The sequence below is a fragment of the Salmo salar genome, chromosome ssa14 (assembly GCF_905237065.1).
Source record: "Salmo salar chromosome ssa14, Ssal_v3.1, whole genome shotgun sequence".
Taxonomy (NCBI): Eukaryota; Metazoa; Chordata; class Actinopteri; order Salmoniformes; family Salmonidae; genus Salmo; species Salmo salar.
The window spans coordinates 82837539-82858626 of NC_059455.1; the positions used below are offsets into that span (position 1 = coordinate 82837539).

A 21088-nucleotide genomic window follows, 5' to 3' on the forward strand; every position below is an offset into this window, starting at 1 on the left:
AAAGTAATGCACTACACAGGCCAAAGGGTACTACTTGAGATCAGAACCCCTGTCTCCTCTGTTTCCTCTTCCCTCCAGGCAATAGATGAAGAGGAGGAATTCCACTGTACATGTTAATCTGTGCTGCTAACAGCCCCGGCCAAGCCCTGGAGGCTTCTCTGAGCTAATGTTTGACTTCCTCTATTGCTCTGCCACTAGACTAGATCAATAGCAGGCAGCACCCAGAGAGCACATCAGACTGCTATGTGGATGGCCGTGTTCTAACCTGACACAAACACACACACACACACACACACACACACACACACACACACACACACACACACACACACACACACACACACACACACACACACACACACACACACACACACACACACACACACACACACACACACACACACGTATGAAACACATACACACACAATCAGTGTGCACTCACAGGCATACAAGCATGCGCACACACACACAGACGCACACACACACACAAGCCCCACTATGTTCACTATGTAGGGGTTAGAAGGGAGGGGAGAGGGTGAACGTACAGAAAGGAGTGAAGGCTTTGGTTTCAGTGGTGAAACTGACTGGCCAAACTAGTACCACTTGTTGTGGTTCACGCTGGGGAAGTTATGGCAGTGAGACGGTGGCTCTCCATGTGGGTGTAGGACATGGGTGATGTGTGTGTGGGTGGATGGAAACGCAGAGCCACGATGGGGTATTGGGTATAGTGTGTGTGTGTTCATCATGATTCCCTGTAATGGAAATACACACCTATATGCTGATTGTTCATAAAGGCACATTAACAAACCAATGACATTTTCTGATCTGATATGCAACTTAAATACACACAAATAACAAGCTTTTTTATAACCTCGTTCCATGTACTGTAATCCCTGTACAGTTATCAGAAGGACCAACAATCATAGTGGTGGGAAAAGAAGTAATACATTACTCCAGAGTATTAGCCTCTTACAGACCTGGAGCAACTGTGGTCAATTCTTTTTCAAATACCACTTCAGGTACTTTTGTAAAACATTTCTTTTTTTTTAACAAGGTAAGTTGACTTGAGACCACATTCTCATTTACTACAACAACCTGGAGAATAGTTACAGGGGGATGACTAAGTGGCCATGATGGTATGAGGGCCAGATTGGGAATTTAGCCAGGACATCAGAGTTAACATCCCTACTCTTACAATAAGTGCTATGGGCTCTTTTGTAACCACAGAGAGTCAGGACACCCGTTTAACGTACCATCTGAAAGACGGCACCCTACACAGGGAAATGTCCCCAATCACTGCCCCGGGGCATTGGGATATTTTACTAGACCAGTATCTCCTACTGGCCCTTCAACACTACTTCCAACATCATCTGGTCTCCCATCAAGCAACCAACCAGGACCAACTCTGCTTAACTTCTGAGGAAAGCCAGCAGTGGGATGCAGAGTGGTATGCGGCTGACATCACATTATGCAATACAGTGAATATGCAATGCAGCAATACAGTGTGCCTTCTGTGCTGCTTTCTGAATAGATGGTAATAGTGGTGCTGTATGTTATCCCCTGGAGACAAGCACGCACACAAACAGAGACACGCAGCTCAGGCAGCCACCCTGGAAGAAGGACCCCCAGGGAGATGAGGCTATCTTGGCTATCCATGTCATCCTCCCTGCCTCTGTTCTCCAGCAGCCTCCAGGGACTGGCCCACTGGCAGCCCACTTCACCCCAGAGGGGCAGAGGGAACTGGGGGAAAGAGAGGTCACAGTGGGGTGGGAGTTACGGAGAGGCTCAGGAGGACTATGGTGTACCGTAATGCCCCAAGGGAGGTCAACCTTTTCTCCGCTCTCAATGCTGGTTATGACACAATCTCTCTCTCTTTTCTCTTCACCTAGCTCTCCTTCACTATTCCGCTTTCTCCCTCTATTTCTTCCTCTATTTCTCCTTCACTATTCCTCTTTCTCCCTCTATTTCTCCTTCACTATTCCTCTTTCTCCCTCTATTTCTCCTTCACTATTCCTCTTTCTCCCTCTATTTCTCCTTCACTATTCCTCTTTCTCCCTCTTTATTTTTTTCTCTCTGATTTTTCCTTTTCTATTCCTCTATCTACCCATCCCTCTCAGCCTGTGGCCGTATCCTGCGCACGCACGCACACACACACACACACACACACACACACACACACACACACACACACACACACACACACACACACACACACACACACACACACACACACACACACACACACACACAGACACACAGACACACATCTTGTTGGTACCTGAATCGTACCGGTTTTAATGTAGAAAAAAGTGTGTATTAAATATTTAGAGGGAGTTGTTATAGTAGTGGTGGATTGTGATACTAGCTCTCATAGTCTCATGTCAGAATTAGACGTGCAGCTATGTTTCTCAAACATCAAAATTCAAATTTTTCCAAAATGTCAATTTAGAAGGGTTTAAGGTTAAGAAGGGTTTAAGGTTAACTCCAAATTCGTAAGGTTAGGCATTCAATCTGAATGGTTAAGGTAAGGGTTAAGGTTTGGGATCGGCTTAAAACAAAAATATAAAAAAACAACTTTCTATCACTGGATTTGAACTTGCAACCTTCAGAATTAGAGGCAGATTCTTACGCCCATCTACCATCCCCGTCCACAACACCAGAACTACTTGAAGGTAACAGGCTCACTGTCGCCCCTAGTGGCCCATTTCCACGTCATTTCCCGAAGTCCTCAGACATGGATGGATGTTTTTCACGCTCAACATTTTCCCATGTGTATCAAGAATGGTTCACCCCCCAAAGGACATCCAGCCAACTTGACACAACTGTGGGAAGCATTGGAGTCAACATGGGCCAGCATCCCTGTGGAATGCTTTTGACACCTTGTAGAGTCCATGCCCCGACGAATTGAGGCTGTTCTGAGGGCAAAGGGGGGGTGAAACTCAATTATAGGGAGGTGTTCCTAATGTTTGGTATACTCAGTGTATATATTGTTGTTATTCATTATAATATTAATAACAAATGTTCCCTAATGAATCACCATTACCCTTCCTTATGTCAAAGCAAGCCATGTCCCAGGCAGAATGGCCCATACAAACCAGGAGTCTATCTTCTGTTTCTGTAATTTGAGGCAGATTAATGATTAAATTCACCCTCTGAACAGGACACTAACATATCTCCTGTTTCTGTAATGTGAGGCAGATTAATGATTAAATTCACCCTCTGGACAGGACACTAACCTATCTCCTGTTTCTGTAATGTGAGGCAGATTAATGATTAAATTCACCCTCTGGACAGGACACTAGCCTATCTCCTGTTTCTGTAATGTGAGGCAGATTAATGATTAAATTCACCCTCTGGACAGGACACTAACCTATCTCCTGTTTCTGTAATGTGAGGCAGATTAATGATTAAATTCACCCTCTGGACAGGACACTAGTCTATCTCCTGTTTCTGTAACGTGAGGCAGATTAATGATTAAATTCACCCTCTGGACAGGACACTAGTCTATCTCCTGTTTCTGTAACATGAGGCAGATTAATGATTAAATTCACCCTCTGGACAGGACACTAGTCTATCTCCTGTTTCTGTAACATGAGGCAGATTAATGATTAAATTCACCCTCTGGACAGGACACTAGCCTATCTCCTGTTTCTGTAACATGAGGCAGATTAATGATTAAGTTCACCCTCTGGACAGGACACTAGTCTATCTCCTGTTTCTGTAACATGAGGCAGATTAATGTCCAAGTACACTCTTACATCAGGAAAAGTCCATTGACTCACCGTGACGCCATAGAAGTTGGTTTCGTTCATGACGTCCAGCACCAGCTTGCCCACCTCCCGGTCGTCCACGGTGAAGTTGTGGTGCATGTCCTGCCTCTCCTTGTGCTGCAGTAAATCCATGACCCGGGTCAGGGTCTTAGCTATTACCCAGATCCCGTCGTAGGCAAATCCGTGGTACTTTGAGGGCTCCACTCCCTTCTGCTGCAGCTCTTTACTGTACTCCCTCTCATACTCCTTAGGTGTCTGGATGTAGAGAGAGAGAGGATAGTCATTTAATCAATATCCTACTTCTAAAGGTATCAATGTAGGGAGAGAGGATCATCAATTAATCAACATCCTACTTCTAAGGTGTCAATCTAGGGGGAAAGAGGGGATAATCAATTAATCAATATCCTACTTCTTAGTTATCTGAATGTAGGGAAAGATTTAAGATAGGACTGTGTTCCTAATGGCACCCTATACCCTACACAGTGCACTACTTTTGACCAGAGCACTATGGACTTGTTCAAAAGTAGCGCAATATAAAAGGAAAACAGGGTGCCATTTGGGATGCAGCAGTAGACTAAAAAGCATGTTCAATGGAACGCTCACCCTTCCAGAGATGCCCTTGATCTGTTTGGCGCTGAGCGGTTCAAAGTCCACAGCGATGTATCCCTCCATAGCGGTCAGCAGCTTCCTGGTGGTGCAGTTGGTGGAGTTGGCCTGCTCCCACCAGTTCCCCTGGTACCAGCCTGGTATGATCCACTGGTACTTACTACCATACATGTTCAGGTTGTACGCCTGGGGGAGGGATGTTTGGTTAGTATGCACACAGGCATGTTGACGTAAACACACACTACACACACACACACAATAACACACCTTCAATACATTACCAGTCAATACATTACCAGTCAATAATGTCAATATTAATAGGCTTTCAGCTTTTACTGAAGCTCATTATGGATATCACACCATCTGCAGCCCCCATGACAACTTGATATATATGTGTGTGTGTGTGTGTGTGTGTGTGTGTGTGTGTGTGTGTGTGTGTGTGTGTGTGTGTGTGTGTGTGTGTGTGTGTGTGTGTGTGTGTGTGTGTGTGTGTGTGTGTGTGTGTGTGTAGAACAATACTCACACAGCAGAATACTTTGGAGGCCAGATTCTCATCAAACTGTCCGATAATGATCCTCACATCATTATCCTATAGAGATGACATAACAAACAGGAGATGTGTCAGTCATCCACTATAAGCAGCTAAAGACATGTCAGTCTTCCACTACAAATAGCTAAAGAGATGTGTCAGTCTTCCACTACAAACAGCTAATGACGTGTCAGTCTTCCAAAACAAGCAGCTAAAGAGATGTGTCAGTCTTCCACTACAAACAGCTAATGACATGTGTCAGTCTTCCTCTAAAACAGCTAAGGAGATGTGTCAGTCTTCCAAAACAAGCAGCTAAAGAGACGTGTCAGTCTACCACTACAAGCATTTAAGGACATGTGTCAGTCTTCCACTGCAAGCAGCTAAAGAGATGTGTCAGTCTTCCACTACAAGCAGCTAAAGAGATGTGTCAGTCTTCCACTACAAGCAGCTAAAGAGATGTGTTAGTAGTCCACTACAAGCATTTAAGGACATATGTCAGTCTTCCTCTAAAACAGCTAAAGAGATGTGTCAGTCTTCCACTACAAGCAGCTAAAGAGATGTGTCAGTCTTCCACTATAAGCATTTAAGAACATGTGTTAGTCTTCCTCTACAAACAGATAAAGAGATGTGTCAGTCATCCCCTACAAGCAGCTAAAGAGATGTGTCAGTCTTCCTCTACAAGCAGCTAAAGAGATGTGTCAGTCTTCCACTACAAGCAGCTAAAGAGACCTGTCAGTCTTCCACTACAAGCAGCGAAAGAGATGTGTCAGTCTTCCACTGCAAGCAGCTGAAGAGATGTGTCAGTCTTCCACTGCAAGCAGCTGAAGAGATGTGTCAGTCTTCCACTACAAGCAGCGAAAGAGATGTGTCAGTCTTCCACTGCAAGCAGCTAAAGAGATGTGTCAGTCTTCCTCTACAAGCATTTAAGGACATGTGTCAGTCTTCCACTACAAGCAGCTAAAGAGATTTGTCAGTCTTCCTCTACAAACAGCTAAAGAGATGTGTCAGTCTTCCACTACAAGCAGCTAAAGCGATGTGTCAGTCTTCCTCTACAAGCAGCTAAAGAGATGTGTCAGTCTTCCTCTACAAGCAGCTAAAGAGATGTGTCAGTCTTCCACTACAAGCAGCTGAAGAGATGTGTCAGTCTTCCACTAGAACCAGCTAAAGAGATGTGTCAGTCTTCCACTACAAGCAGCTAAAGAGATTTGTCAGTCGTCCACCACAAGCAGCTAAAGAGATGTGTCAGTCTTCCTCTACAAGGCAGCTAAAGAGATGTGTCAGTCTTCCACTACAAGCATTTAAGGACATGTGTCAGTCTTCCACTACAAGCAGCTAAAGAGATTTGTCAGTCTTCCTCTACAAACAGCTAAAGAGATGTGTCAGTCTTCCTCTACAAGCAGGTAAAGCGATGTGTCAGTCTTCCTCTACAAGCAGCTAAAGAGATGTGTCAGTCTTCCTCTACAAGCAGCTAAAGAGATGTGTCAGTCTTCCACTACAAGCAGCTGAAGAGATGTGTCAGTCTTCCACTAGAACCAGCTAAAGAGATGTGTCAGTCTTCCACTACCAGCAGCTAAAGAGATGTGTCAGTCTTCCTCTACAAGCAGGTAAAGAGATGTGTCTTCCACTATAAGCAGCTAAAGAGATGTGTCCGTCTTCCACTACAAGCAGCTGAAGAGATGTGTCAGTCTTCCACTAGAACCAGCTAAAGAGATGTGTCAGTCACCCCCTACCAGCAGCTAAAGAGATGTGTCAGTCTTCCTCTACATGCAGCTAAAGAGATGTGTCAGTCTTCCACTACAAGCATCTAAAGAGATGTGTCAGTCTTCCACTACAAGCATCTAAAGAGATGTGTCAGTCTTCCTCTACAAGCAACTAAAGAGATGTGTCAGTCTTCCACTACAAGCATCTAAAGAGATGTGTCAGTCTTCCTCTACAAGCAACTAAAGAGATGTGTCAGTCTACCAATACAAGCATTTAAGGACATGTGTCAGTGTTCCTCTACAAGCAGCTAAAGAGATGTGTCAGTCTTCCACTACAAGCATCTAAAGAGATGTGTCAGTCTTCCACTACAAGCATCTAAAGAGATGTGTCAGTCTTCCTCTACAAGCAACTAAAGAGATGTGTCAGTCTTCCACTACAAGCATCTAAAGAGATGTGTCAGTCTTCCTCTACAAGCATCTAAAGAGATGTGTCAGTGTTCCTCTACAAGCAGCTAAAGAGATTTGTCAGTCTTCCACTATAAGATAAAGAGAAATGATTGGCTACAAGAGAAGCTAATCATTAGCATCAGTTATATCACAATACTGCATGTTGCATAATATACATATTTTATGGAAATATCACCACATTAAGTATTCCTAAACAAAAGTAATAGCTGTTGTAGAGTGAGTTTTTGATTGTTTATTGAAATTAAACGTGTGATATAGACACTTAAAAGATGTACAATCTTAATTTGACCAGTTTCTCACGGCGGGAAAATAATCCTGCAGCAACAGGAAATGTGAATTGTTATGTAGATTATAATTAATGGACATTTGTGTAGGTTTTGATGCATTTTGAGTTAGGATGAATAAATTCTGACAATTTAAAGTGGAATTTACAAACTTACAAACCGCACAGGAAAATTCATAGTGATTAAATTACTTATTTGTTATTATTAAATTCCAACCAGTCATTTGAAGATTATCACCTCATCAGTGAAGTGTAAGGACTACTGGGATGTGGGTGGTTTTCTTTGTCCCAAATGGCACACTATTCCCATAATAATAGTGCACTACTTTGAACCATGACCATAGGGCTCTGATCAAAAGTAGTGCACTATAGAGGGAATATGGTGCATTTGGGATGCACATGTGGTGTTTCTTAGCTGGCTATAGGGTAGGGGTCAGGCAAACAGGCAGCAATATCACAGGCAGCAACTGTCCATCAATAACAACTCAGCCATTACTGTCAACAGGGAGAATTGTTTCCTATCCACTGGGCCAGAAGGAGAGATCTGCATTGAATTGAGAGCACATGCTAGCTGATTAGGTTAGTAAATCATTTACCAGCTCTTCTGTAGGAGCATTGGAGGTTCCCAGGTCTACATCCAAGAAGAGCAATCTGTCACTACTCTGTGTTGGTGGTGCACTGCATAGACTGCCCCAACCAATACAATCACACACAAACCATTCAATTCATCTTGAAACAGCAAGGCCATGACTCAAAGTGAAGCTTGACTCAGGTGGGGACTCTACAAGTCTATCAAAACACTGCTCAGAGCAAGCCTCATACGCTCTGCTCAGAACAAGACTCAAGCTGCATCTCAAATGTCCCCCTATTCTCTATTGGCCCTGGTCAAAAATAGTGCACTATGTACAAAGGGAATAGGGTGCCATTTAGGATGCAACTTAAGCCAGTGCCACAGGCATCAAGTCTAAAAAAGGTCAGTTTTGACTGAGGAAGGATTTATATCAAACTTGAACCATAGCAACAGTGAATGGTCTTTGCCATTGCCAACAATACATTTCACCTTACACCGTTCATTTAGTGAAAAAGCATAGATTGTCTAGTGACCATGGTCAATATCTATCAAGAAATGCAATAAACAATCATAGACTTTCTCTGAAATACAGAACACTGATATATCATTGATATGCCCGCTATCATTGTGACATGCTATGGGTGTTTTATAACGTTTGTTTAGATCTCGTTGCTATACAGGCCAAAACATTTTCGATGTTGCTCGCTATGCATTTTTCAATGGTTGACTGAAATGTAGGTAGAGGGTTGCTACTATATGGGACATAAATTAATTTGGTCAAAAACCTTTCAATCCCTTTGCGCCATAATTAAATGATCTTCCTGAAAGTCCATAATTGCTGTGACAAAAACAATTTATACCTTTCTTCCTCAACATAAATGATTTTGTCATCAGTGAAATGACTTAACTTCAACTGTAAAAGTCCATTCGCTTCTGTGAAGTAAAACAACAGAAAATGTCACTCAGTCAGAGTTTCTAAACCATACAGTCGTGGCCAAAAGTTTTGAGAATGACACAAATATAAATTTTCACAAAGTTTGCTGCTTCAGTGTCTTTGGATATTTTTGTCAGATGTTACTATGGAATACTGAAGTATAATTACAAGCATTTCATAAGTGTCAAAGGCTTTTATTGACAATTACATGAAGTTGATGCAAAGAGTCAATATTTGCAGTGTTGACCCTTCTTTTTCAAGACCTCTGCAATCTGCCCTGACATGCTGTCAATTAACTTCTGGCCGCATCCTGATGGATGGCAGCCCATTCTTGCATAATCAATTCTTGGAGAGAATTTGTGGGTTTTTGTTTGTCCACCCGCCTCTTGAGGATTGACCACAAGTTCTCAATGGGATTAAGGTCTAGGGAGTTTCCTGGCCATGGACCCAAAATATCGATGTTTTGTTCCCCGGGCCACTTAGTTATCACTTTTGCCTGATGGCAAGCTGCTCCATCATGCTGGAAAAGGCATTGTTCGTCACCAAACTGTTCCTGGATGGTTGCAAGGAGTTGCTCTCGGAGGATGTGCTGGTACCATTCTTTATTCATGGCTGTGTTCTTAGGCAAAATTGTGAGTGAGCCCAATCCCTTGGCTGAGAAGCAACCCCACACATGAATGGTCTCAGGATGCTTTACTGTTGGCATGACACAGGACTGATGGTAGCGCTCGCCTTGTCTTCTGCGGCCAAGCTTTTTTCCGGATGCCCCAAACAATCGGAAAGGGGATTCATCAGAGAAAATGACTTTACCCCAGTCCTCAGCAGTCCAATCCCTGTACCTTTTGCAGAATATCAGTCTGTCCCTGATGTTTTTCCTGGAGAAAAGTGGCTTCTATGCTGCCATTCTTGACACCAGGCCATCTTCCAAAAGTCTTCGCCTCACTGTGCGTGCAGATGCACTCACACCTGCCTGCTGCCATTCCTGAGCCAGTTCTGTACTGGTGGTGCCCCGATCCGCAACTGAATCAACTTTAGGAGACGGTCCTGGCGCTTGCTGGACTTTCTTGGGCAACCTGAAGCCTTCTTCACAACAATTGAACCGCTCTCCTTGAAGTTGTTAATGATCCGATAAATGGTTGATTTAGGTGCAATCTTACTGGCAGCAAAATCCTTGCCTGTGTAGCCCTTTTTGTGCAAAGCAATGATGACGGCACGTGTTTCCTTGCAGGTAACCATGATTGACAGAGGAAGAACAATGATTCCAAGCACCACCCTCCTTTTGAAGCTTCCAGTCTGTTATTCAAACTCAATCAGCATGACAGAGTGATCTCCAGCCTTGTCCTCGTCAACACTCACACCTGTGTTAACGAGAAAGCCAGTGACATGATGTCAGCTGGTCCTTTTGTGGCAAGGCTGAAATACAGTGGAAATGTTTTTTGGGGATTCAGTTCATTTGCATGGCAAAGAGGGACTTTGCAATTAATTGCAATTCATTTGATCACTCTTCATAACATTCTGGAGTATATGCAAATTGCCATCATACAAACTGAGGCAGCAGACTTTGTGAAAATTAATATTTGTGTCATTCTCAAAAGTTTTGGCCACGACTGTACTGTCTTGAGTCAGTCATGTGCCTGGTCTAAATAACAAACTGGCTAGTTTGCCTGTCTGTTAAGAGAAGTGTGGGCTGTACGTTGATCCTGATTCTCTGATTGGATAGAGTGAAGCTGTATTTCTCCATCCACTCACTTCATAATTTCGTTGACTGATCACTCTTCCTCACATGTTTTTGGTCTGATCATTTAGATTGCTGCTGCCACCTACTATGATTAATCACACCGTAAGGGCGGTTTGCTATCAAGCTATCAACGTGCAAAATATCTAACAAGTGGGGCAAGGTTAAGGAAAAATATTAAACTAACGTACATTCTGACTGAGTGACAGCAAACTTGGCTGCCTGCTGGAAGTTGAGAACACTCAGACACAGACACACATACACACACACACCCCGATGTGTGTTGCTCCTGCAGCTTTTTTGGAGGGCATAGGGCCACTCAACTGGCTGCCAAGTGGGTGGGCCTATGCCCTCCAAGTCACACCAATGGCTGCAAGCCTGCCTAGTCATGTGAAATCCATAGATTAGAGCCTTTAGGGCAATTTATTTAAATGTACAGATTTTCTTATATGAACTGTAACTCAGTAAAATCTTTGAAATTGTTTCATGTTGCATTTATATTTAAACGGGTGCGTCAATCGTCTGTAAGGGGCTACCCTGCCCCACAATACCTACAATGTTGCATTGGACTGTACTCAGAGCCAGAGTGCATGCTGGGAGCAAGCAGAATAGTTGGAGCTTTTGTGTGGACCACTCTGCTTTGAAGCCACTTTTCCTTTTCAGAACCCCTTTGGCTCGGGTTGAACCTGAATCTCGCAGGGCTCTGGTCCTCCTGGGCCTGAATGGTGCCGCTGTTCCCTGGAGGAAGGCACTTAACCAAAATGACTCCAGCTGTTAGGGAAGTGGAGATGGACAATTCCGGAACAGAGAGACCTGGCACCATTTACCATCCTCTGTTCCTGGACCCAGGGGAAATTGGGCTTCATACTGTATTTGGTTGATGTGAAAAATGGGCCCCGGACTGGAGGTCTCCGAGTTCCAGTGTGACAATTCTCAATACTGGTCTGTAATTGACATGTGGTGCTAGTTGCAGGTGGAACTGTTACACATAGCTCCTTTAAGTTGTTCTGTTTGGGTCCTGGTGGTCTCTGGGATGGAGTTTTGTTATGGCTATTCTGTTTGACTTTCAGATCAGGTGGTTACAGTACAGTATGTATTAACCAATGGCAGCAGCTTGCCAGACATTTGCTTATTCCATGCTGGCGATGATGTTAGTAACTTCACTCTTGATGTATTTGCAGGGGTTAACGTAGCGACACTAAAAACACAATGAGGCTGTGTTAAAAAAACACTAGGCATGATTACATGCCTTTACTAAAGACTGTGGCTGCCTATTCCCTATATAGTGCACTACTTTTGACCAGGGCACATAGGATGCCATTTGGGTCACAGCCTGAATGAAATAAACAAGGTCTGTTTATGAGAATGCACAGGTACTGTATATCAGATTTATAGACTGGCCCTGTCGTATTTCTACCATTACAGCACCACAGTCTAGCTTTGAAGAGTACTTCAAGGCAAGGGCACACATTACTAGATCTAATAATGGACATTGTCTAGCGCGCCGTTCACAAACTCCATTGGCACGTGCAAGTCTTTGTTCCAGACGAACACTAAAACACCAGTTTCAAACAACCGACTGACTGTGGTTTTAAGTCTGGACGGTGACCAGTTTCATCCGGTGTGTTAGTGCTGGCCTGTAACAAAAACCTGCACAGTCAATAGATACAAGACACTTTATTGCCAAGCAACCAAGGTTGGTGTTGTTTGTTTATGGTACAGCATGGTGACTCTGAAGTGCAACAAATACACATATACATCGCAATCGGAAAGTAATCAGACCCCTTGACTTTTTACACATTTTGTTAAGTTACAGCCTTATTCTAAAACTGATTACATGATATTTTTCTCATGAATCTACACACAATGCCCCATAATGATTAAGTAAAAACAGGTTTTTATAAACGTTTGCAAATTCATTACAAAATTAAAAACTGAAATAAGTATTCAGACCATTAACTCAGTACTTTGTTGAAGCCCCTTTGGCAGCAATTACAGCCTCGAGTCTTCTTGGGTATGACGCTACAAGCTTGGCACACCTGTATTTGGGGAGTTTCTCCCAGTCTTCTCTACAGATCCTCTCAAGCTCTGTCAGGTTGGATGGGGAGTGTCCCTGCACAGCTTTTTTCAGGTCTCTCCAGAGATGTTCGATCGGGTTCAAGTCCGGGCTCTGGCTGGGCCACTCAAGGACATTCAGAGACTTGTCCCGAAGCCACTCCTGCGTTGTCTTGGCTATGTGCTTAGGGTCCTTGTCCTGTTGGAAGGTGAACCTTCACCCCAGTCTGAGGTCCTGAGCGCTCTGGAGCAGGTTTTCATCAAGGATCTTTCTGTACTTTGCTCTGTTCATCTTTCCCTCAATCCTGACTAGTCCCTGCTGCTGAAAAACATCCCCACAGCATGATGCTGTCACCACCACGCTTCACCATAGGGATGGTGCCAGGTTTCCTCCAGACGTGACCCTTAGCATTCAGGCCAAAGAGTTTAATTATGGTTTCATCAGATAAGAGAATCTTGTTTCTCATGGTCTGAGAGTCATTTAGGTGCCTTTTGGCAAACTCCAAGCAGGCTGTCATGTGCCTTTTACTGAGTGGCTTCTGTCTGGCTGTCACGTTCATCGTACAGAGCGGACCAAGGCACAGCGTGAGTTGAGTTCCACATACTTTCAATTCACAGTGAAACAACAAAAACAACAAAACATCCAACGAACGTGAAGTACAGCGCGCACATAGGCACTAACTGAAACAATATCCCACAAAGCAGGTGGGAGAAAGGGCTAGTAGTAGCTAGCTAGCTGCAAGATCCAGGTGTAAATGTCCAGAGCTGGTGGTAGAAATCCGGGGATATGGAGAGAAAATAGGTCCGGTATGCTCTGGTCTGAGTCGCGTTGTACAAAACTGGCGATAGCTTTTCGAGCTAAGGGATAGCTGATGACCGCCAACCATGGCTAGCTGAACTCCAACGTAGCCAGTGAACTGGCCAACCTCTGGCTAACCTCTGGCTAGCTTCTGTTGTAGATTTGAGGTAAATAATATATATATTTTTTTTAATTGGTGAGGTGGGTTGCAGGAGAGTGTTTTGAGGTTGAGTTTTTATAAAAACATATATAAAAAGATATGCGAAAAAAAGATGTAAATATATATATATATATACACGGGACACGACAAGAGGAGGACAAAGGACGTCTGACTGCTATGCCATCTTGCAATGGGTGAATGAAGCAGGTGGGAGAAATATGATCCCCAATTTGAGGCAACGATTACCAGCTGCCTCTAATTGGGAACCATACAACTCACCAACATAGAAATAACATGACTAGAACACCCCCTAGTCACGCCCTGACCTACAACACCATAGAGAACCAAGGGCTCGCTATGGTCAGGGCGTGACACTGGCAACTCTACCATGAAGCCTGATTGGTGGAGTGCTGCAGAGATGGTTGTCCTTCTGGAAGGTTCTCCCATCTCCACAGAGGAACTCTGGAGCTCTGTCAGAGTGACCATCTGGTTTTTGGTCACCTCCCTGACCAAGGCCCTTCTCCCCCGATTGCTCTGTTTGGTGGTTCTTGGTTGTTCCAAACTTCTTCCATTTAAGAATAATGGAGGCCACTGTGTTCTTGGGGACCTTCAATGCTGCAGATTGGTTTGGTACCCTTCCCCAGATCTGTGCCTCGACACAATCCTGTCTCGGAGCTCTATGGCCAATTCCTTCGACCTCACGGCTTGGTTTTTGCTCTGACATGCACTGTCAACTGTGAGACCTTATATAGACAGGTGTGTGTCTTTCCAAACAATGTCCAATCAATCGAATTTACCACAGGTGGACTCCAATCAAGTTGTAGAAACATCTCAAAAATGATAAATGGAAACAGGATGCACCTGAGCTCAATTTCGAGTCTCATAGCAAAGAGTCTAAAATAAGGTATTTTGTTTTTTCATTTTTAATAAATTTTCAAAAGTTTAGAAAAAACAGTTTTTGCTTCGTCATTATGGGGTATTGTGTGTAAATTGATGAGAAAAATAAATAATTGAATCCATTTTAGAATAAGGCTGTAGTCGTAACAAGATGTGGAAAACGTAAAAGGGTCTGAATACTTTCCTAATGCACAATATATTATCCCCAGCCTCACCTCATACAACAAAACATCCACCCACATCCATTTAAATGTATACAGTGTGTACATTCACAAACAGGACTGGAGACTGTTGAAGACCCCTGCTCTAACAGTAAGGTATTAGGTCAGTATACATACCAGATCCATTGTCATCGAACAACTGGATTAGGATGATGGGAACTAAACAAAGAGGTATGATACTGATGTGTGAGTGCACACATTCTCATACTCATCCCCCATGGGAATCAAACCCACAACCCTGGCATTGCAAGTACCATGCTCTACCAAGTGAGACACACAGTAGCTCTGAATAGGTTGCGTCCCAAATGGCACTATTTCCTATGGGCCCTGGCCAAACATAGTACACTAGGAAGTGAACAGGGTGCCATTTGTAACGCAACTATCAATATCAGGCTACAAAGTTTTGGAGAAGCTATTAATGACACAAAATAACACAAATAACAGATTTGGTTTTCATTTTCAGTTGTATCTTTAGTTGATGAAGTAGTAATTCCATTGAAGATGTTGGGTGTTAGATGTTACGTGCATGTGGGGAATGTAATATGGCTGGGGTGTATTCATTAGTGCACACCGTAGCAAACCGTAGCAAAAGGTTTTGAAACCTAAAACGTTTTTTATTAAAACAAGCATTTCTTATTGGACAAGTTTAGGTTAATCCTGTTCTTAATCCATCCTGAGGAGCTGTACAGTGTGTGTGTGTGTGTGTGTGTGTGTGTGTGTGTGTGTGTGTGTGTGTGTGTGTGTGTGTGTGTGTGTGTGTGTGTGTGTGTGTGTGTGTGTGTACACATGTGCGTGAGTGCGTGTGCACACGTGCGTGAGAGAGAGACAGATGGAATGAAAGAGAGAAAGAAAGGGTTAGAATGTGAGAAAGAGAGAGAATGAGAGAGAGAGACAGATGGAAAGTGCAGAGAGGAGACAGAGTGTGTGTGTGTGTGTATGTGAAAGAGAGAGAGAGAGAGAGAGAGAGAGAGAGAGAGAGAGAGAGAGAGAGAGAGAGAGAGTAGACAGATTGTGTGAATGGGAGATTAAAAGGAAGAACGAGCCACACAGCTACATAGAAACAGCCCCTGTACAATACAGTCCCTATCTAATGGTGGTTATCTGTTTCAGCACCATGGACAGCATCTGACTGCTGTTCTCTCTCTAGGAATCTTAACTATAGAAGTAAACTACAGTCTATTAGTGGCTATTAGTGGCTACACACATCAACCGAATGGAGAGATGATACAGGAGCTAACCAATCGGGTGTCAGAGCCGTCACAGCCCGTCACATCCCAGAAAGAGGACTTTAAGATATTGCAAAGCAGTGTGAAGAATCATTTTCATTTTAACTCTGATCAAGGACCAGGGTGTCAGCTTAAAATGTCAGCTTCACACACATACATGTATATTTTAAGAAGGCTCATCGTTCACATTCTCTGTGTGTGTGTATGTGTGCATGCGTGTACGTGTGTGTGTGGCAGTTTGAGGCTTCGCCAGCTCTTATGTGATGTGAGTTGATCAGAGAGCTGAGAGGCCTGGGGAGTGAGGGCCTTAGACAGTGTTGTGAGAGCTGAGAGGCCTGAGGAGTGAGGGCCTTAGACACGTGTTGTGAGAGCTGAGAGGCCTGGAGAGTGAGGGCCTTAAACAGTGTTGTGAAAGCTGAGAGGCCTGGGGAGTGAGGGCCTTAAACAGTGTTGTGAAAGCTGAGAGGCCTGGGGAGTGAGGGCCTTAGACACGTGTTGTGAGAGCTGAGAGGCCTGGGGAGTGAGGGCCTTAAACAGTGTTGTGAAAGCTGAGAGGCCTGGGGAGTGAGGGCCTTAGACACGTGTTGTGAGAGCTGAGAGGCCTGGGGAGTGAGGGCCTTAGACAGTGTTGTGAGAGCTGAGAGGCCTGGGGAGTGAGGGCCTTAGACAGTGTTGTGAGAGCTGAGAGGCCTGGGGAGTGAGGGCTTTAGACACCTGTTTATGTGAGCTGAGAGGCCTGGGGGAGTGAGGGCCTAAAAATAAACCTTTTTCAACTTCATATTCATCATCTCCAGCACCACCCCAACATCAACATCTGTGATGCGTTTCTATGTTTTGTAGTGAAAAAAGATTGAGGGAGATAAGTGTTTCCAATGATGTCATCAGCGTGCCTCGTGTGATTTTGACCAGTTGTGAGTAGGCATTGTCTACAAATTGCCTACTATTTGTCTACTAATTGGTTGATAATTTCACTGGAAACACTTATCTTCCTCCATCTTTTTCACAACAAAACATAGAAAAGCGCCATTTTCACATACAGTATGTTGTGGTGGTGTTGGAGATGATGAAAATGAAGTTGAAATTTTTTTAAATTTCCCTTCATAATCAGCCATTGCAGAGCCACTTAGGGTTCACGGGGTCACAGCTAGTGTGTGAGTGTGAGAGATAGACAGAGAAAGTTTGTGTGTATGTGTGTGTGAGAGAAAGCGAGAGAGAGAGAAAGAGGGAGAGTTTGTGTTTATATATATATATATATATATATATAAAAGAGAGAGAGAGAGAGAGAGAGAGAGAGAGAGAGAGAGAGAGAGAGAGAGAGAGAGAGAGAGAGAGAGAGAGAGTGTGTGTGTAACAGCTGTAGGTCATTATGGGTCACCGTCCAAACTCTCAGAGCCACTGACACAATCGCATTAAGTCACACCAGTGTGAACCGGACTAAGGAAGAGAAACACTGGTATTGGTACTGTAAAAATATACCGCTGGTCTTGGTCCTGTTAAATATACTGCTGGTCTTGGTCCTGTTAAATATACTGCTGGTCTTGGTCCTGTTAAATATACTGCTGGTGTTGGTACTGTTAAATATACTGCTGGTCTTGGTCCTGTTAAATATACTGCTGGTGTTGGTACTGTTAAATATACTGCTGGTCTTGGTACTGTTAAATATACTGCTGGTCTTGGTACTGTTAAATATACTGCTGGTCTTGGTACTGTTAAATATACTGCTGGTCTTGGTCCTGTAAAATATACTGCTGGTCTTGGTAATGTAAAAATATACTGCTGGTCTTGGTACTGTTAAATATACCGCTGGTCTTGGTCCTGTAAAATATACCTCTGGTCTTGGTCCTGTAAAATATACTGCTGGTCTTGGTCCTGTAAAAATATACTGCTGGTCTTGGTCCTGTAAAAATATACTGCTGGTCTTGGTACTGTAAAATATACTGCAAGTGATGAGGAAACAAACCCATGTTAGGCTATATAATAGATCTGATGCTATATGTGACCTACAGTTCATTTACTCCAGTGAATACAGGAAGGTTAAAAAACAAACCGGTGTTAATACAGTAATATCAAGTAATATCAAGGCCTATCTCTGCAGTACTGTTGTATAGTCATTACAGTAAGCACCTCTGCAGTACTGTTGTATAATGATTACAGTAAATACTTCTGCAGTAAGGTAGGTACTTGTACAGTACATTTTCAAAAATGAAAACACGCAGCAGACCGAACTCTTTGTTTCTTTAAAAACCTGCTGTATGTAAAATATTGTGCACTACAGCTTGGAAAATAATTCACTAATGTTTGTTTCCAACATTAGGGCTGTTTTCCTAAAGCAAATCTGCTTCGTGCTTTGTTTCCTTGACACGATACTAACAAGTATCGCAATACTGGTATCGTCCCGGCCCTATTGGACAGTACAGTAACCTGTTCTGCGGATCACTCACCTTGAGCTTCTTGACATTGACACAGGGGTCGTTGGAGAAGCTCTCGGTGTCAGCGATCTGGATGTCTGCCTTCTCCAGCTCATTGGTCAAGTCATTCCTCACCTGAGAGAAAGACAAAGACAAAGAGAGAGAGAGAGAGAGAGAGAGAGAGACAGAGAGACAGAGAGAGACAGAGAGAGACAGAGACAGAGACAGAGACAGAGACAGAGAGAGAGAGAGGTATCGGTCTTGTTTTTATAGTGCTTTCTTTACACATTCATCAATTCTTAGTTGCTTACTAACAGCTTTCAGGGCTACATCCCAAAGAGGCCGAGGAGAGGCAGTAGACAGTGGCAAGCAAAAACTCCTTATTAGGAAGAAACCTTGAGAGGAACAAGACCAGACAGTGAGTTAGAGGGGATACTAGTTGGTGTTGTCCAGCCAGAGACACAGTAGGGTCTAATTGCACTGTTCTGCTCACAACAATATCCCTGTTGTCTATCTGTCTCCCAAATGGCACCCTATTCCTATTGCCCTGGTCAAAAGTAGTGAACTACATACGGAAGATGGTGCCATTTGGGACGCAGACAGTTTCTAACTGATTCCAGATCAGTCTGGAAGCATCCCGCCCGTGGACCATCTCCAGTGGACCCTGCACCACCACTGAGATATGAACAGACTTCAGTTATTTCTCCCTTAATTTAGTCTCTGTATCCCCCCAGCAGAAACTATTTGTAATTGTCAATTCAAACATTAGAATATACTGTAAATTCCAGCAATGAAAATTGCTCCTTGGTTCCCGTCGAGTCTCAAGCACTCGATATTAAGCCGAGGAGGCAGTAAGCTGCGTTTGTTTCTTAGCTAATGCTGCTGAGCTAATGTTGACTTAGTGGTATTTTAGGGACACTGGGGGAAAACATGCAGCTGTTACTGCTGAGTGCAGCATGGGGCATACACAGTAGGGTACAGAAAGATCCCTATTTGTTTAGGAGGTAATGCATACTTTGTCTCATAGTAGCCCATGTGTATATGGGCGAAGAGAGGGAGAAAGAGAGAAAGCGAGAGAGAGAGAGAGAGAGAGAGAGAGAGAGAAAGAAAGAGGGAGAGAGAGAGAGAGCGAGAGGGAGAGTGAGAAAGAGAAAGAGGGAGAGAGAGAGAGAGAGAGAGAGAGAGAGAGAGAGAGAGAGAGTGAAAAAGAGAGAGACCGAGATTAAGGTAGAGAGAAGAGACCTCTTAAAGTGAAGAGTTAAGCAGAGGGCCTCATGACTTCAGGGCTCCAGGGAGGAGGGCTGCAGCAGAAGGCTGACCGGCCGTCTAGGCGAGAGGGGAACTCCAAAGGGTTAGTGGGTTAGTAACCACAGAAGGCCCAACCATGGAGGGTGGTGAGTACGCTACAGTGTGATGTGATGAAATGCATAATGCAGTTAACGCTGTGGTGACCTGTCAAGTGAACCAGAATAGACACATAAACAGGAAGCAATGTGAGTTAGCTACAGGAAACACTACAGTGTACTACAGTGATAGCTAGGCGGACGAAAAAGGCTTTTAGAACCATGTGGTCATTGTGTGGGGGTGTGTGTGTGTGTGTGTGTGTGTGTGTGTGTGTGTGTGTGTGTGTGTGTGTGTGTGTGTGTGTGTGTGTGTGTGTGTGTGTGTGTGTGTGTGTGTGTGTGTGTGTGTGTGTGTGTCTGTGGGAATGCATGTTTGTGCTTCAGTCTGTGTACTTTACTTGTAAACAGCATAACTAGGACATATTGGCCACCTACTGGTCTAAATTCATTGGGAAGCTAATATATATTTGATGCATTGAGCCATCACAGTGGTAGGTAATGGCTGTAGGGAGATAGATAATGGTGTGAAGAGGAAGTGGTTTGCCTCCCTGTGCCATGTTGACTCCCATAGTGGTTCATCTTGCTGTGGACTACACCAGGGTGGTGTCCCAAATGGTACCCTATTCCCTATGTAGTGCACTAGTTTTGACCAGGGCCCACAGGGAAACCCATAGAACTCTGGTCAAAAGTAGTGCACTACATACAGGGAGTAGGGTGCCATTTGGGAAGCGGACCAGGCATTCATTCCTCTCATTCTTCCTGATTCATTCTCTCACAAACTCCTAGCTATAACTCAACCACCAATTATTTTATGCTAAATGTCCAGTATTTATTCCAGCTACAACAATATTCACTGTTGAACTAAGGCCAGGTCAACACACACACACATGTAGGAACTTTTGCAAGATCACATGCATGCAAACACACCGCAGATGGATTTGTCCACTTCCATCAGGAATGGAAGGAACACTACATCTAACTAAAAGAAAGAGCTTGAGAAAGAGAAGGGCTGCTATTCTAGGAAACCGTCTGTCAGCGTGTGCAAGTGTCTCCTTGTTTATGTCTGATTTGGGCCTGTAGATCCTGGACACCATCAGAAGACAATGTACTAGCTTGTCTGCTCTGACTTGACTTATTATTCCTGAAGAGCAAAGCCAGGTTGTATTGATCCAGTAATGCTGCCCTGCTGTTGTCTGCACGTAGCAGAGTGTTGAAGGAATGTTAGACAACATAGTTCCATGAGAGTGAGTTATGAGTGTGTGTGTTTGTGTGTGTGTGTGTGTGTGTGTGTGTGTGTGTGTGTGTGTGTGTGTGTGTGTGTGTGTGTGTGTGTGTGTGTGTGTGTGTGTGTGTGTGTGTGTGTGTGTGTGTGTGTGTGTGTGT

The 21088-nt window shown here is 43.9% G+C and overlaps 1 protein-coding gene across 1 annotated transcript in view; it reads right to left on the reverse strand.

Moving 5' to 3' along the window:
* The window catches only part of gabbr2 (gamma-aminobutyric acid (GABA) B receptor, 2), a 362077-nt gene that overhangs the window by 150708 nt on the left and 190281 nt on the right, over nt 1-21088 (reverse strand). Inside the window, exons 4-7 of the mRNA XM_014142790.2 lie at nt 18396-18497; nt 4900-4965; nt 4374-4562; nt 3783-4025 (exon numbers count right to left, since the gene is read on the reverse strand). Coding sequence (XP_013998265.1) covers nt 3783-4025; nt 4374-4562; nt 4900-4965; nt 18396-18497 — 600 coding nt within the window. The remainder of the gene's footprint in view (nt 1-3782; nt 4026-4373; nt 4563-4899; nt 4966-18395; nt 18498-21088) is intronic.